General features: G+C 42.1%; 1 protein-coding gene across 5 annotated transcripts in view; it reads right to left on the bottom strand.

Annotated features, from left to right (window-relative positions):
• Positions 1-16619, bottom strand: part of DAAM2 (dishevelled associated activator of morphogenesis 2) — a 210268-nt gene that overhangs the window by 8088 nt on the left and 185561 nt on the right. For all 5 annotated transcript variants that reach the window (XM_026121182.2, XM_064509538.1, XM_064509539.1 and 2 more), the window contains 4 exons: positions 16260-16367; positions 14703-14763; positions 9181-9312; positions 321-491 (listed from right to left, as the gene is read on the bottom strand). In XM_026121182.2, the coding sequence (XP_025976967.2) occupies positions 321-491; positions 9181-9312; positions 14703-14763; positions 16260-16367 (472 nt within the window). The remainder of the gene's footprint in view (positions 1-320; positions 492-9180; positions 9313-14702; positions 14764-16259; positions 16368-16619) is intronic.

Raw genomic sequence — 16619 nt, 5'->3', positions numbered from 1 at the left:
AAAGGAGGATAGTCTGGCCCTGGGCACAGGTAGCACCACCTTGCAAAGTGCCAGGACAGAAAAGGCAAGGCCAGAGTTGGGTACCTAGACCCAAAGGAGGTAATTTGGGAGCCAAACAGCATGCCCTTGAGCGCAACTGACAACAAGACAACTGACAGGAAAACATCATTGTGAGTAGTAGGACCAAGGGAGGCAGCAGGGAGAAGGGTATGAAATGGACAGGATAGGACATGAGCACTGGAACTGGGTCTCTCAATCTTTCTCTCTTGAGACACACAAAGGTGATGAAATGAAAGCCCTTCCTGTGCGTGGTTTCTCACCATGGCCTCCATGCGTGCCCTGCGCTCCTCCTCTTCCTTTTTCTTCCTCATGTTCTCCAGGTCTTGCTTGGCCTCTGCAAATGACTGTAAGAAAGTGTCGAAGATACCAAAAAATTCATCTGGCTGCATCTTGCCCTCATTCTCTCCAAAATGCTTCAATGCCTTGGCATACTGTCAAGAGGGTAGAAAACATAACAGCAAGAATTAGACAGGCAGTCTAGTAAGGCAGCAAGAAAAGCCTACAAGCAACCACACATGTAATTTAAACCCCTGTGAGTATTCATGTGGTGAGTAAAAACTCCTCCCTGGCAACCCAAGCACCTCTCCCTTAAGGCAGGTGCCTCTCTCCCTAAATAATCTGCTCTCATGGGTATCCTTTGGGCAACACACTGCTGGAAAACACTAGTATCTACTGATGCCAGAAAAATACTTGTCCAGTGCCTGAGGATGATGGAGTGATTTCAGAGGACAACTGTCTGACCACACCTCAGCTGCAACTGTGGGACAGCAGGGGCAGGGTAGACAGTATATCCAGTGACCTAGCTGGGAAAAAACTACTAAACAGGTAATTTTAGCTTATTTCCCCTTCCACCTTCCTCCTTCCTTCTCTCCTCAAATCCACTGCTAGAATGACTGGAGTTAGAGAGCTTTTGAAATAATGTTACAGCCTGTCCTCTCAGGAGCCTTTTGTCACTCATCTTTCTGGAGTCTTGAGTCAGGGTGTTGCCTGAGAGAGAGGAAACTATGGACAGACATGGCATGAGAGAGGGGCAAGGAAAGCAGCCAGGGCTCCCGGGCAGACTTAAAAGAGAGAGAATACATCACAAATGGCTTTTATTTTAAAAGGCAAATATTGAGGCTGCAGGATGCATGTGGAGGCAGCCAACTGGCAGGACTTCAGTCACAGGGCAGTCCTGATCTGGATATGGTGAAATCACAGCAAACCCTGGCTCTTGGACATCAGTCCTGCAGTACTTGTACTCTCTCCTTTGCTCTCACACACTCACAAACATCCGTCTGTACTCACTGAAATGCACTCAAATGCATGCATATGTAGTTTTTCAGTGCCATATATGCACGTCTGTAACTCCTGTATAACTGTATACATCCAACAACCTGTCCAACCGCCTTCACTCACACACCTCTATCACAACAGGGAGCACTGGCAATACACTCCTGATGGCATTGGTGCTCTGATGCACAACTGCCCTAGCACTCTCTGCCAGCAATTTAACGCACCACCACTGACAAGCAGAACATCCCTAAAAACATCCGTGTTCACTAAAACAAACCCAAGGTATGGATTGCCTTCAAATTGTGTGTACTCAACTCATACTAACACAGCCCAGCTTCCCTTTCCTTGGGTAGGTGCTCTTGCAGAATGGAAATCATACTGAGAACAATTCAGGCTCAGCTCCCAAGGAGAAAATGAGCTTGGAAGCAGGTCTTATAAACCCCTTTGGCCCTGTACCAGGTAAAGCATAAACAATGTCTCCCACTAAACTGCAGGGGGAAGAAATCTCCAAGAAAAGCAGCTTCCTTCTGGCACAGTCTGAGAGATTCAGCATCTCCCCTCCTCTGCTTTCCTTGCCAGGCCCACAAAGCGGTTTGAAGCAATAACTTCTTTTTTCTCTAAAAAGGCTGTGTTCTCAGCCAGAAACAAACAAAGAAACCCAAAGTATCTGGAAAAAGAAAGTGCTGGAAGAAGTGCAAGTTGCTTTGAGCTACCAAACATGGCAGGAGTTGAAGGAAGCACTACAGCAGCGACAAATCATGGAGGGAGTTCAGAGTATGAAAACAGCAATAGATGACTTCTCTGTGTTAACTACTTTTCTCTGAAACTTCTGAAGACAGACAGACAGACAGAGAGACACACACACACACACTCTCCCTCATTCTCTCTCTCTTTAAATCTGTATAGGTATGCATGCATACAGTATGCTTAAATATTAGGAAACTGCAGCAGCCTCCCAGTAATTCACACCGACTGGAACTAGCCTTCAACAGTGAGAATACAGGCTGTCAATACCACATAGGGTGATAATGTATCTCCATGTGCTATTTTCTCTTGGCTTGCCTGTTCCAGTGTGCCAGTTGGTCAGGGAAGGAGAGTGACAGAGAAAGAAGACTTCTGTAGTGTACAGGCATTGCCACCCCTGACCACACAGAGCCCCTAAAGCTCATTATTGCTCATAGAGGATGCACTACCTGGAATCTCTTCCCACCTAACTTGTTTGTGTGTTTTGCTGGGAATTGAAAATAAGGCATAAATTAAGAGCCATGATGAGGCACCAGCTAGAAGGAAGGCTTGTCTAGCTCCTGTGAAACCTGAAGGTCAGAGGCACTCCAAGGAGACAGTTGTTGTGTTCATCACCTTGTGACAAACAGCTTCTGTTCCTGGGGTTCCTCAAGCCCCCACCATTCTGTGCAGAGCAAAGGTGAGTGAGATGGTGCACACAGGAACTGAGATGGTTTGAGCCCATAAATGCCCACAGGTGTTTCCAAGTCTTTTTTTTTGGGGGGGGGGGGAAGGGTTGGAGGTGGAAGTGGCAGGGGTCTTTGCCTCTTGGAGCCTACATACATGAGACTTCAGAAGTCCCCAAAAAACTTTATCAGCGGATGTCTGCACATATGCTGCACATCACTTATCACCCAGCTACCAGCAACAGCTATTCTTTTCACACAGGCAGAAGTGCTTTTGCCATTGCGTCCCCACTTCCACTAAGAGGAGTGACAGCATTGCTGTGCTGGAAAGGCCCAGCATCCTGAGAGCCTTCCGGAGGCGCTCATGAGTAAAATGTGTTGTGGACTCTGCGCAGCAGCAAGGAGGATCCATCCTGAGAACAGTCGACTTTGGTGCCCTGTACATGGCTTACCAGATCACACTCATTCACTGTAAAGCACTGGAAGATGCAAAGGAAAATCTAAAAGCTATAAGAGAGCTAAAAGTACCAAAATAACTACAAAAGAAAAATCTTCAGTTCACTGAAGAAAGCATTTTAGTTCTTTGTCTTCCCCCTCCAGAAAAAGCTGACCGAGCAGAGGAAGGCAAGTCAGGAGATCCAACTTCAGCTGCTAACTCTGCCCATGGTGTGGCTTGGGAACTCATGTTCCCTGAGCCTCACTTTCTCCATTTGTTAAAGAACAGAAAACGTTACTCCACTTATCTGATAGAGAAAATGGCAAGAATTCAGTCGTTCACGTCTGTAGGGCACTATATCAATTCAATGCACTATTGTAAAGAGAGCCATGTTATCCTTTCACAATTTAAACTCCAACAGACCCCTTTGTTTTTACTACTTCTTCTCTTTTTTTATATGTGCTTTTTCAAAGTACTGGTGCTGAGACAAAGGATGGTGTGCTGCTGGAGGCAGTTTCCCTGGAGCTAACCACGCTGCCTACCTCACTCGGCACACAAGAGGCAGAGCAGCATGGCACAGACCCAGAAGACCTGAACCCCAACACTCTCCTCCAGTCTCTGCCATTGGTTTTGTGTGACCTGTACAAATCACTTAACTACTCCCAGTGCAGATTCCTTGTCCAACAATAGCTGCTTTTGTGCACTGTTGTGAAATCCATAGCTAAACCTTCATACAAGCACAAAGTTTTCAAGAATTGTGTGACATGCTGTAATGTCATGGAACAAGAGCTGAAGCTTGCCTATTCCTTAAGTCATTTGGGGACAGATGACATGAGCAAAGCAAAATGTAAAACTGCATTTCAGCTGTTTTTCCACTGTAATACAGGATGGTATCTCTTTTTTTCATTAAAAAATTCATTTCCACACCATAAGGGCCCCCAAGCTCCAAGATATAACAGGTCCATGAACTCAGTGCCAGCTTTCCTTCCTCTGCCAAACTTTCCACTGAATTCATCCTCTTGCCAAAGCAAATCGTTCAGACAGTTGTTTATTTTGAAAAGCCATTTCACCGAGGAGAGGGAAAGCGGGACAGCAGTGCACACACTCTCTGCTGTGCTTGCCAATGAAATGTTAAACAGTGGCAGAAGAGCTCTAGAGACATCAGGGACAGGGCCGTACGAGCAGGAGGAAAAACAGCCCCGATAAAAATTCCTGGCCGTCTGTGCTGCCTGCTACTGAGGGAGGGGCCAATGAAAAAATGAATTACAACATGTGGCCATGCAACATGAACAGTCTTCCCCAGATAAGTAATCCTAAGATTGCTGTTACAAAGACTCCAATCCTGTACTAAGGCAGTTCAAATAAATGCCTGTTTTCTTCATAGGACAGATTTAAATCAGTTAATGGAACGAGCCCTACTGATTTCTGGCAGGGCACGGTCCAGATCTCCTTGCAACCAATTGCTCTTAAAGGATTCTCCCATGAACTCAACAGTGACTCTGGCAGCCAAAACCAGATTACAGGTACTATGAATATTTCTGATATGTTAGATATCAACCTGCCCTGAAGCATCTGCACTTCTAAGTCAGTGTACAGTAACTTTGTAATTTATATAATGAGTGGCTGCTTGTGGTGGCAGACTGCAGTGTCTGGTCATGCCACTGGAATGCACCCCATCTTGACTTCCTGATCTGTTCCTTCTACATTAGCCCCAGTGGCTGACAGAACATACCAATCTCCCAAAATGAATGCTTGAAATGCACAGCCACTAACTGGCACTTGGACTACAGTATTTCTGCATGCTTCATAGCATTCTACCATCAATGACTATTTTCTTAAAACACATTTTGGCCTTCACTGCCTTGCTGTTCCTCAAACCACGGTTATTGTGTATGCTAAGCTTACTGAGTGCATGCACAGATTTTAATCTCCCGTCCCCATGATAAATATAAATTCTCTGCCCGAGAGGAGCTGTCAAGGGAAAGACTGGGGATGACTAACACCTTTCCTACCCTCCTCATTAGTCTTGCTCAAATTGTCCACCTCTCTTGTGCTACCACATGTCTCTCTATATGGAGGCTTAAGTTCGATTTTCAAATCTAATCCACCTTTGGTGTCATGGAGCAACAATGTGAACACCAATAATTATGGCAATGTCAATACCTGACTAAGCAGATGCTGTTCTTTCAGGAGGATCCAAAATGTTTTACAAATGGCTTTGTTATAAACCAAACACACACAAAGCAGAGCAGTTATACAGCAGTATAGTGATGTAAGTTCATACTTGTCAACATTTAAGTATATTGTAAAGCTTCCTATGGGGTAAATGTCACCTTATTCGAGTGGGAAGATAAAATTCACACCGCAGGAGGACACTTTGCCTTGGCCTGCGCATCTTCATTGTTTCTCCACAGAAACCCAGGGGAAGGCTTTTCACAAACAAAATTCAACCCTATTCTGTTTTTGTTGTGAAAAAGTCTATTTTTCCTCTGTTCAAACATGTAAAAGCTGGTGAAGAATTCCAGGGAAGAAATTCACTGTCTTCCGGAAATGGCAGAAAATGTTGCCCTCGACCTACCCTATGTATTCCTTCATAAAATTGTATTGAAAGTGAGAAACCCAGAACAGGAACAGGAACCAGCTGTGCTAGGGTTCCCATTTAAAGAGTCAGTCTAAGTTTTCAATCAGTTCTTAAACAAGCATCTGTTTATTGCATGAAGATAAGTATAGTTGCAAGGTTTTCTCTGCAAACACGGATGCTTGCATCCAATAATCTCGCCTTTTAAATTTAAAATATCATTTCCTCCCCATGGCCACCCACAGTCCTGTTTAAGCAGAAAAGCCAAAAACTCAAATCCCTTCCATTCCTACTAGATGTGATAAGTTGAAGCCCGGGTTAAGGTGCAGGAACTCTGTGCTTTATATCTGCTTTATCAGCCTAGAGTGGCTCCCCATTAGGTTTCATGTGAAATTAAAGGTCCCAGCTTTAAATAACAACATCACCAATAAACTCACAGGAATTGCCTCTGCCCCCATTTTGGCCCAGTGGGTCTCAGGACATTGATTGGTACCATGCACAGGAGGTTCGTGATTTCTCCATGGCCATGTCTCCAAGGAGGAGCCTTCCAAGACTGAAGAGGATATTTGTTTTCCATACGCATAAATGACAGGAGAAAAGCTTTTACTGGTGGGTTGGCAGTGGTCACTACTGTGCTGATTGAGTGGTCTACCTGGCAGTAAATGCTGAACAGAATTGTAAAATATATCCGCTACAGAGAGGGTCAGTACTGCACTTTGATAATGGATTGTTTCCATAATTTAAATACTGAAGTGACTTTTTTCCAGCACTAAAGATACTTAAAAAAAAAAAAAATTCCCAGGTTTGAAAAGATAATTTGTATTGTTTTAAATCCCAGCTGTGGAAACATGGCTCTGACTAACTCATAACAATCAATTAGCCACATTTATTTTTAGAAAGATATTCAACTCCAGCTGTTAAAACTAGAGCTTCATTATTATTAATAAAGCTGCAAACCAGACCAATTATTCCTGGGCTCATTAGGATATGTGTAAAAGCTCTCCCTCTCCCACTACCTTCCTTTTTTTTTTTTTTTTTTTGTTGGTTTGCTTTGAGAAACCAAAAAAGAACACGATAATCAGATGTCTGTGTCCCTCTCTTCCCTTAACTGCCCAGTTGTAGCAGGTTTCCATGGTATTAAAAAAAATAAAAATAAAAAGCTTGTGATTCAACAAACACAGAGAGCGCACTGAGAATGGAAGATGTTATGGGCTTTGAGAAGCACATTTGGTTTGCTAAAAAATTCCATTTTTCTTTTTCTTTCTTTTTCTTTTCTTTCTTTCTTTCTTTTTCTTTTTTTTTCTTTCTTTCTTTTTTTTTTTTTTAAAGAAAAAGAGGAAGAAGAGAGGGGAAAAATAATATAAGGCAAACATAAGAAATAGCTCAGCATTGGTAAGGACAGGCAGTTCCCTTTTAGGAGTCCAAAAGCAGCTCATTGCCAGTGGAAGAACCAAAGCCATAGGTTGAAGAGAAGATGGAAAGGCATGTGTTCAAACATAGTAGGGGTGTGTGAGGAGAAGGTAGAGAAACGTTTCCTAAGCATGTTATAGTCATTAAAATAAAACATCTCTTTTTGTCAACTGCTTTATGTTGGCTAATGTCTAAAAAAGCGTGCAACAACTTCCAGACGTATTGGTCTGTCTGTAGGGAGATTCTCTGGTTATTCTTAAAGCAAAAGATCTGCATTATTCCTGCCTTTGCCTGGTCAAGGAAAGTTGCAATTCTGTGCTGGACATGTATCATTTTCTCATTTTAACCCATGACTGACCTTGTAAATAAACCACATTGAGATTTAGTCCTAGTGTGCCAAAAGAAAGGTCCACCACTATCTGTAACATCAAAACAAAACAGGGGAGTCTAAGCCAAAGACACAGTGAATCCTCTTCCAGAAACACAAACCTAACTATGATTAAGTTGAAAAAATTACCCAGTCATAAAACAGAGGCTCCCAAACCATAGAAAACAGCTTTTCTCAGTAAATTCAGATAGCCTTAGAAGTGGAGGCACAGAATGTAAAATATTGTTCTTATGATTATAAAGCCAATATGGTGCACACATTATTATTTTGGAAGTGGTTTGAATATTCTCAAGCAACATGTCAACAATGAAGAAAAAACAGGCACATTATTCTCCACAAAGTTCCCTTGGAACATTAATGAGTGTTGGACTGCGCTGCTTTATCTTCCAAGTGCAGTAAAAATTACTGCCCCGCTGGCATTTGCCAAGGTAGCTAGCTCTAGCTGAGCTCTTGGTGTTTGGGGTAGCAATTCAATGTTACCAACATTATCTCCCCATCAAGAAGATGCTATCAAGCCAAGGAATGATGTTACACCAGAGTCACTAAATGAGTGAGGAGTCTTACTATCCAGATCCTCAGGCAGTATTTTGCCTATCCTTCAAAATCTACGGCCTACCAACCCAAGGGCAGAGGTTTCATTAATAAAACAACAGGTCCCTTAACACTGCTTATGTCTCCCTGCAGGGACTGACACCAGCAGTGGAAACAATCCAATCCAAAAGAAATAACCCATTTGCTTCTTAAAGCCAACTATTTTCAACATGCCAGCCAACAAGGGTAGATTTGCCATTACATATCGTTTACTTTAGAACTTGTTCTCCTGTAAACATTTTCATATGCTTATGATCTTTTCATATAAATTCTTCTTCATCCAGTTGAGAGACAGAGGGATTAATGCCAGTTTCCAAATCATCAGCAAAGAACAAGCACCTCCTTAGCTGTCTGCACCTCCCTTACCAGACTTGTACAAAAGATGCAAAATAATCACAGCACTTGAAAAGTAACACACATGTGGTGCTTGCTGTGTGAGAAGGATCCTACAACATCTGACAAACCATGCATGTTTGGGATCCACCCATGCAATGAAATACAAGCAGTAACAGACAAGAGTAACAGGAAAAGATCAGGTATTCAAGGTCACCAAACTATCCAAAGGTTCATTTTTAAAGAGAACAATGAAGCACAAATGTCCCCAAGCTGAATACACAGGGTGGGATTAAATCAACAGAAAAAGGTAAAAGGTATCAGGTCACTATCGCTAATAACCATGGGAAATCTTTTTGAGAACTTGTTTAAAAGGCAGTTCCTGCAATACTACAGCACAGTGTGGTAGCCTCGCTCAGAAATCACTGTCACAGTTCTATCTCATACACTGACACTGTTAAGGAAGATTAGCCAGAAGTGGGCAAGAGCACTGAACCTTCTTTTACCTTAAGACATGGTCTAAACTGCTAAGTTCATAAATAGACCAGATAAGGAAAAGTCAGAAACTTCAGCTTAAAACACTTTCAGTGTCTACTATAGTTTTCACTATGGTCCCAGCATCTGAAATTGCTCTTTCTATTTTGATTCATGCTTTTGATTTGGTCAGTGAAACCCCAGACACTTCAAAAGGCATCCATACCTTGTCTCTAGCCTCGTTCAGAAGGTCTTCTAACTCTGAGAAGCTGAAACTTGCCACAGTGATGAAATCACTCATGACAGGAACAAATCTGTCTCCTGATTCCCGCATGCGTCTCTTCTGATAATCCAGTTCCTGAAAGAGAAATAAGAAACATAGAGTGGCAAGTACCAAGGATTCCTCACTGAGAAAGAAAGGAAATGGGGAAGCCCATCTATTTAATTCCGTACAGAGAGTGCTCTGCTCCCACTCCTCATGCACTCCTCCAGAATTATAATTCAGAAAAAAACTGTTTCTCACTAAGCCAAAGGTTCTCTGCCTTTGCAGCATGAGATGGAGGCCTAAGATGGGATGGAGGAAGGTGTTAGTTACAGCTCTCAGATCCTAGAATAACAACCACTTCCAAGAAAGTTATCAATACATTTAATTTCTAAAGCAACTTTAGAATCCAAGCATCAGGTATGTGAAATGCAGCAGTTCTCTTTCTATGCAGAATGGCAAAGAATAGACAACTCAGACTGTGTAGCAATTTAATTTGGAATTTTTAATAGTGAGTTTCCCTCCATCTTCTCTTCCCCTTGTGGCTCTAAGGGCTGTATTCTTGGGGAAGTGTGTACATATGTGTATAATCTTTTCAGGTCCTAGCTCTGGATCTCCTCAATGCATTTAGATTCTTTGCAAGAAGGTTCAGGAAAGCTGGGAAAAATTTTTGCATGGTCCCCTCTTGGAGAAGATGACGAACTGTATGACTAGACAAGAGTCATTTTGGTCCTATTTTTAACAAACAAGCCTTGTGTGATCTTACACTCTGTCTGTCTTTCCACCTCCTCGTCATCTAGTAGCTTTTTAGGTCCTTTACCAGCTTCAGTCTGACAGAAGCTGAAAACTCAGAGATAATTAAATTCCCACAAGTTCACTGAAAAGCACTAGCTGAGCAACAAAAAGATGTCAAAATTTTTCCTCTAATGAAGAACTGGCAGAAAGAAGTCAGCTATTATACAGCATTTGCCCTGCTAGTCAATAAGCATTTGCTTTGGTGTTATTTCAAGTCACGGAATTAGAAACTGGGACTATTGTGATAAAGATTTATGGGACCAAAAAAAAAAAAAAAAAAAAAAAAAAGAGAACATAAAACCATAAGAAACCAAGCTCACTACTTAACGAAAAACTAATTGCAAGATTCTTTCTTTCTGGCTCAAGTCTTTCACTTCAAAGCCAGAATTACCTATGCTATTCCTTCTTCTACTCTCTTCACTATGCTTGTGGCACAGACAAAACTATTGAGCTTTTCAAAATGATGAAGTTGTAGTAAGACAGGCTGTCTCCCATGCCTATGCTTGGCTTGTGTGCTGTTGACAGTCTCATGGGGACAACAAAATGGTAATCTGGGACTCATCTTTATCCTCAGCTGCGTAATCAGCGGGAACGATAAAGCCATGCTTTCTCTGTAGGAAAACCAGTGTGAAACAGCAGCAGTGGGTCAAGTTACAATTTGACCCTGTGTTCCCTTTGGAAAAAAATATTTGTGTGTGTTTTTGTTCTTCTGCATCTCTGCTGGCTGCAACTCCAGTTACAAGCATGTTTGGTGCTCTTTGTTACTGGTCATCAAAATACCAGGTCACAGAGTCAAATGGGTAGGTTTATAATCATCTGTGCTGAGAAACTCCTTGGGTTGTGCTCCATACTGCTGATATGCAAAGAACGACTTTGGCTATCAGCAATCCAAAAATCAGACTTGATATATCTTCTAGTCTGACGTGCATTGGAAAGAGGATGTAATCATTACAAGGAAAGAGCACAAGGCAGAAAAGTGGCAGGAAAAGCAATGAGGAGGTGGCTGAAGAAACGTACAAATTAAAGAAGTGTTGCTTCCCCCTGCTTTACGTTACATCCTCCTTTTCCCTGGTTTTCCTAATACATCACCATATATTGTCTTGGGAGCACTACTCAGTCACACTGCTTTGCAGTAAATTGTCTCCATGTTATAATCCTGAATTGGACCTTTCAAGTACAGGAAAGGTCACTTCACATGCTCCTGAGAATAATGGGTATTTTTTTAGCCACTCTCTTCTCATTCTTGTTTTTAAGCTAATTTTAGCTGAAAGTTGCTCTACTCTCTCCTCACCCCCAAAGCAGATGAGTATAATAGTTCTGTCATCCTACTTGCACTGTTAAAAGCTATAGCATTTGAGACTGTTAAAGGAGAGCAATGTTCTTCAAAGCAAAATTAGGATTAGGTTATCTGCTTTTCCATTTCAAATTCAGTCCTTCTCTGAAGAATAATTCTTCCAAATTAAAAAAAATCCCACACAAGTAACTGCTATGACTGTTAAGCAGTCCAAGAAAGAAGCCAGAGAATAAGTCTCCTATATCTTCTTGAAATGGTCTATGCTGGCCATGAAAGCATAACAGCAGAAGCTAACACTGTCCTCGGTGGGCTGGTCTACTGGTTTACTAGAGAGATGAAAGGATTTGACCATGGCAGTGGTTTCTCAAGTGGCAGTCATGGTCCCCTTGTTCTGTGAGAGGGCTCCACTGCCAGAGTTTATTTTCTGATCCAGAAAAGACCAAGAACTACTTAGCTGTCTTGGGAGCATCCTACACAAAGACGATAGCTGCATGCACATTCTGACAAAGGGATATGTCTTGTTTTTAAAAAGAAGCTGCAAGTCCAGGAAAGCAAAGGGTTAGCTGTACCTTTAAAAGCATCTGACTGTGAAACTATTTTTAGCTTTCTATTCTTAAGGGGCCTTGAAGAAACTTCTCAGTCACTGGAGCCAAGGCTGTGGTGAGAACACACTGGCCTGAAATCAAGAATCACACCTTCCCCTCCTCCCCCTTCCACCTGACAACGATCTTCTATTGTTGCTATAGTGCTGCTTTTTACATGCCAGAAAACCACGAACTGAGCAAGCAGACTGGGAGGCATTGGCAGCCCCAGCTGATAAATACCATGGCAGAGAGAAGAGTGGGGAGGGAAGATGGTGACTGAATGGGCAGGAGAGCTTGCCCATGGAAGCCACGTATGGGAAAGAGAAGGAAAATTGGCTGCAAAGGCGAAAGGGCAAACAACCCAACCACAGAAAACAAAACAGAAGTAGGTACTCGCATTTCAAAAGGGGGAATTGCCTGCCCCTACCGAAACTGGGCCTCTCCAAATCATAAGCTCCATGTCAGCCTTCCTTTTACAGGTGCTTTTAATTCCCAAATACCACTCACCATGCATGCATCAGTACCTCTTCCTATTGCTGCTTTCTCCCTTACCCCAACAATCAAGAAATAAGGCTTGGAAGGTCTTTTTTCACTCAGGAAGATCGCTGGCTAAATAGATGATGAACTGTTGGAGACCGCCAGATGACCTGGGGGCTAGAGATAGGACACAGAGCCTTTCCTCTACCTTCACAGCCAAACCAAACTCAGGCCAGGTGAAAGGAAAATGAAGACATCACACTTTCTTTTATATATGAAGGACAGGAGGGTCCTATTTTAGTTCCTTGCAAGACAGGCAATTATTTCACAGAAACCACCCCCCATGATTCCCACCAGCTAGTCCCTTGGACAGCAGTCCTAGTGCAAATGAACACCAAAGGCAGCAGAGAACATCTGCTAGGATACAGGATGCTTCTCTAGGTTAACGCCAAGGCACTATGGCAGGGTCATATGGGAGGAAGGCATGCATTAAAGCTGCTGCTGTTATTGATTGTCATCGCTTGGTATTGCTCACATTGAGACATTCAGGGTCACCAGTCCGGATCTCTCCACTAGCATCAAAATGATACGATCGGAAAAAAAACAAGTGAAACAAAGCTTCCACCCTGAAGACAGAGGGATACTAAAAAAAAATAAAACCCTGGCTGAAAAGGCAAGGAACATCTAAACACAGCAACGATCCTCTTGAGTTCCAAAGGCCTCTCTCTCGACTTTCTTTAGCACCATCCTTGCCTCAGTTTATCCAATAGACAAGATATGCCACAACAAAGCTGAACTTACGATTTTGTTCCTGTACTTGCAGATCTTAAGGACAGAGAATGTTTAACTGTGCAGATGATGGGAGATATAAAGAGACGAAAACAACAGAGTAACATTAGCCTTTAATCTTTACTATCTCTAGTGCTGTGCAAACACTATTTTGCTGTTCCTCACATCAGCCCTTGTGTGGGAGGATTTATAGTTACCATTTCACAGAGAGAAGGTAAACAGGTTGAGTTTTTCAAAGCCACACACGTAAGACAACAGCATAACCAAGTTCCTGGCTCCTGCCACTGAACACAGTCTCACACGGTGGTGTCCTGCCTCAGAAAGCCCAGAATCTTTTCCCAGAAACTAAACCAACAGCGTATCTACTGAACTACATAGCAATTACACTAAAGCCAACAGAAGAAGTTTAGAAAACAGGATCCTTCCTATGGGTCTTCTAACCAACCTACAGCACTGCTGAGATAGAAGCCCATGCAAAATTCAGAAAACACCCAGGCTTTAAATGAAAAGGGACAATTTTCCTTGAGACTTCTCACTGAGGAATTTGAAGCAGCTCATGTTCATGTCTTTTTTTTTTTTTTTGGTTTGTCTAAAAAAAAACAAAACAAAACAAAATTACACCAGGCAAGGCAGAACTATCTGAATGTACGTAACTCAGGTTAGCTCATGTATTGTCTGATTGTCTCTGCCATATACCTGAAAGAAGCTTTACATCTGAAGTTCTATTCTCTCCTTTGGCCTTCCCTAATAAACAGACCATTTGCTCTAGCCATTGTTTTCTAAAGCAAGCTGCCCACTGAATTTTGCCTATTTTGTAGTTGTCCATTGTACAGTTGGTGGTAATGACTAAAGGAGGCTTCCAGGTAGGGGAATCATGGCTGACATAGAAAGTTATGTCTCTGGAGAACATTTAGACCAATACCTCAGTCTTAACTCCTATGAATTAAATACACAAGACTGCATCAATAAACCATCTCTACTGTTCTCTATTTAGATGGAAGGCTCTGCACTGAGCACAGATTGAGCACAGGTAGCCCAAGCCCAGCTTAAAACATTTTAATTAATAGCAGGAACATAGGCCATTGCAGCTTTGTTTGACAGCTCAGCTGCCTCACCTTTAGCTAGTCCATCTTTTCCTTCATCTTTCCAAGGCGTGCTTGGGATAGGTTAGGGTTGTGTATAATAGTGTATAATCTGCTTACAACTACTCTAAGAGCCATGTGAAACACTTGTTCAGCAGCCAGCCATTCCTCAGTAAGAAATAAAATGCATTTTATTTCTTTTTGCAGTGTGTGCCATTTGTCAGACTGTCCTTTAACTCTCCAGGCTGAGATCAAACATGCTTCTTCTTAGGCTGAAGTCTGCTAAGATCATCAGCAGGAGCGCCCCATGAGAAGCTTGTGTTTGTTTTTTCTTGACTAATACATTGTAGAACAGAACGGAAAGGAAAAAGGAAAACCCACTTTCTCTTATCATAGAATATATAGTGCCCCTGATTCTGAGCGAGATATTTTAGTATGGAGCTTTGGAAACCTTCAGATACTTACAGCTTCAACAGCTTTCAATCCAGTCTTTATATTGTTAACTTCCTTCTCCAGCTCTACCAGGCTGCATGAGAGACAGATATGTAGGAGTTAAAACAAAAGGGGCAGTGTTACACAGGAATACAGGAACTCTGTAGCAGAACAGACCATTGGCCCATCACGTCTGGTATCCGGCCTCTGGCACCAGCCATACCAGATGATGAGAAATGAGGGGAAGAGGGTCTGTTAATACTCTGTGCTGCTTTTTGTATGAGATGTAAGATCAGGCAGACTATGTCTGCCTGTGGTCACAGAAAAGACTGGGATTTTCCTCAGAAGAAGCAGGGGCTTATCCTCAGAACATCTACCTGAAAGTACTAAGATACCAGGCCTGGGAACTGAGCCCAACCCTCCAGCAAGGAGTTCATGACACATGGCTAGCTTACAATAACTGGCTGACTGATAAGTAGGGACCCCAGCTTCAGCACAAACATTGTGATAGTCTCAGATTAGCCCTACATGTGATTCTTGAACCATTAGTTAACTACTGAATCCCATTAGCAATACATTTACATGTGATTTTGTCTTCCTCACAGTCCAAACATTGATTTTTTTCCATGTGCATTTCTATCATATGGCAGTCCTTGCAAGCTAACATCATAACTAAGCATTTAACCCTACTGTGCATGCTAATGAATGTTTCCCTAGACTCAAGTGTTGTACTGGATTTCTCCTTGTCATATACAAACAAGACTTTTTTCTAGGACTTGCATGAAATAAAACTTTTCACTTCAGGGTAGCCAGTTAGCACTTACTTGTAAGCCAGCAGGCACCTCCTCCAAGTGTTTGGTGAGGAGTAGTTCACATCTCAAAAAACATCACAAGAGCCTTAATAAATGCCTTTAGGTATGAACCTGTATTTATTTTTTACTTGTCTTTCATTAGCTGGAGTAGTGCCCTGCATGAAGAACAATGTCTGGGCAAATAATATGCAAAGATATTTTTGAGCAGTGGTTTGTAAAGAAAAATGCTAGTATTTGGGGGGATTTTTGTGTATTTGTTTTCCACACACATTTTTGGAAACGGAAAAAATTATCACTGAAATCTGTGCAGAAAGTATGATGCTTTCCAAATTTCTGTGCACAACTCATTTGTGGAAAAGTTTGAATGATCTTCTTGAAAACGGCCTACTATAGCTTCTGTGCCTAACTGACCCTGGCTTAGAAACAAACCTTCAATTATCCAGAAAAAACAGCACACAACTTAGATGACTAACCACAGAGTATGGTGAGTGAGTTGCAAATAATGACCAGCCTAGTTATAATATCTGATTCAGAAATAAAGTAGATATGGATGTATCTAAGTAAAGCAGTCAGTTTAGTTACCTAAATGATTTTGGACCAAAATTTTCTGCTGATGTACATCAGAATAACGTCAAGGATGTCAGCAAAGGTATTCCAGATGCCCCAGCTGAAGGGCTGGCCATGAGTTTGGGACACAGCAATTTAAAAAACAGCCAATAAGTTAACAGAAATCACTGGGAACTCCAGCTCTGGGAACAAGGAATAGCACTGCACTTACTTGACTTTTGCTGCTTCTGGAAGATGCTGCAACTCAGACTGCATATCTAGGATATCTGGGTAATTCTTCTCAAAGATCATAATCAAGTAGTGTAACAGTGTAATGTTCCTAAAACAAAGAAGGAAGAAATGAGAGAAGGAAGACAGTGGTGTGAAGGAAAAGGAAGGTGGGAGGAGTGAAAAATATTTGGGTAGGAAATGTGCTTGAGTGAACAAAACAAACAATAGATCAGCAGTTAGTAGCTCTGTCACTGAAAGAAAAGTATTACAGACTAAAATGAATTAGCCCTTTATGAGCCATCCTTCCTAAAACCTCAAAGGATATTTCATACTGCCTCGCTTTATTCAGGAAGCACAGCAT

Source organism: Dromaius novaehollandiae, chromosome 3, assembly GCF_036370855.1.
Source record: "Dromaius novaehollandiae isolate bDroNov1 chromosome 3, bDroNov1.hap1, whole genome shotgun sequence".
Taxonomy (NCBI): domain Eukaryota; kingdom Metazoa; phylum Chordata; class Aves; order Casuariiformes; family Dromaiidae; genus Dromaius; species Dromaius novaehollandiae.
Note: the sequence above shows the minus strand (reverse complement) of the source record. Positions and strands in the feature narration are given on the sequence as shown.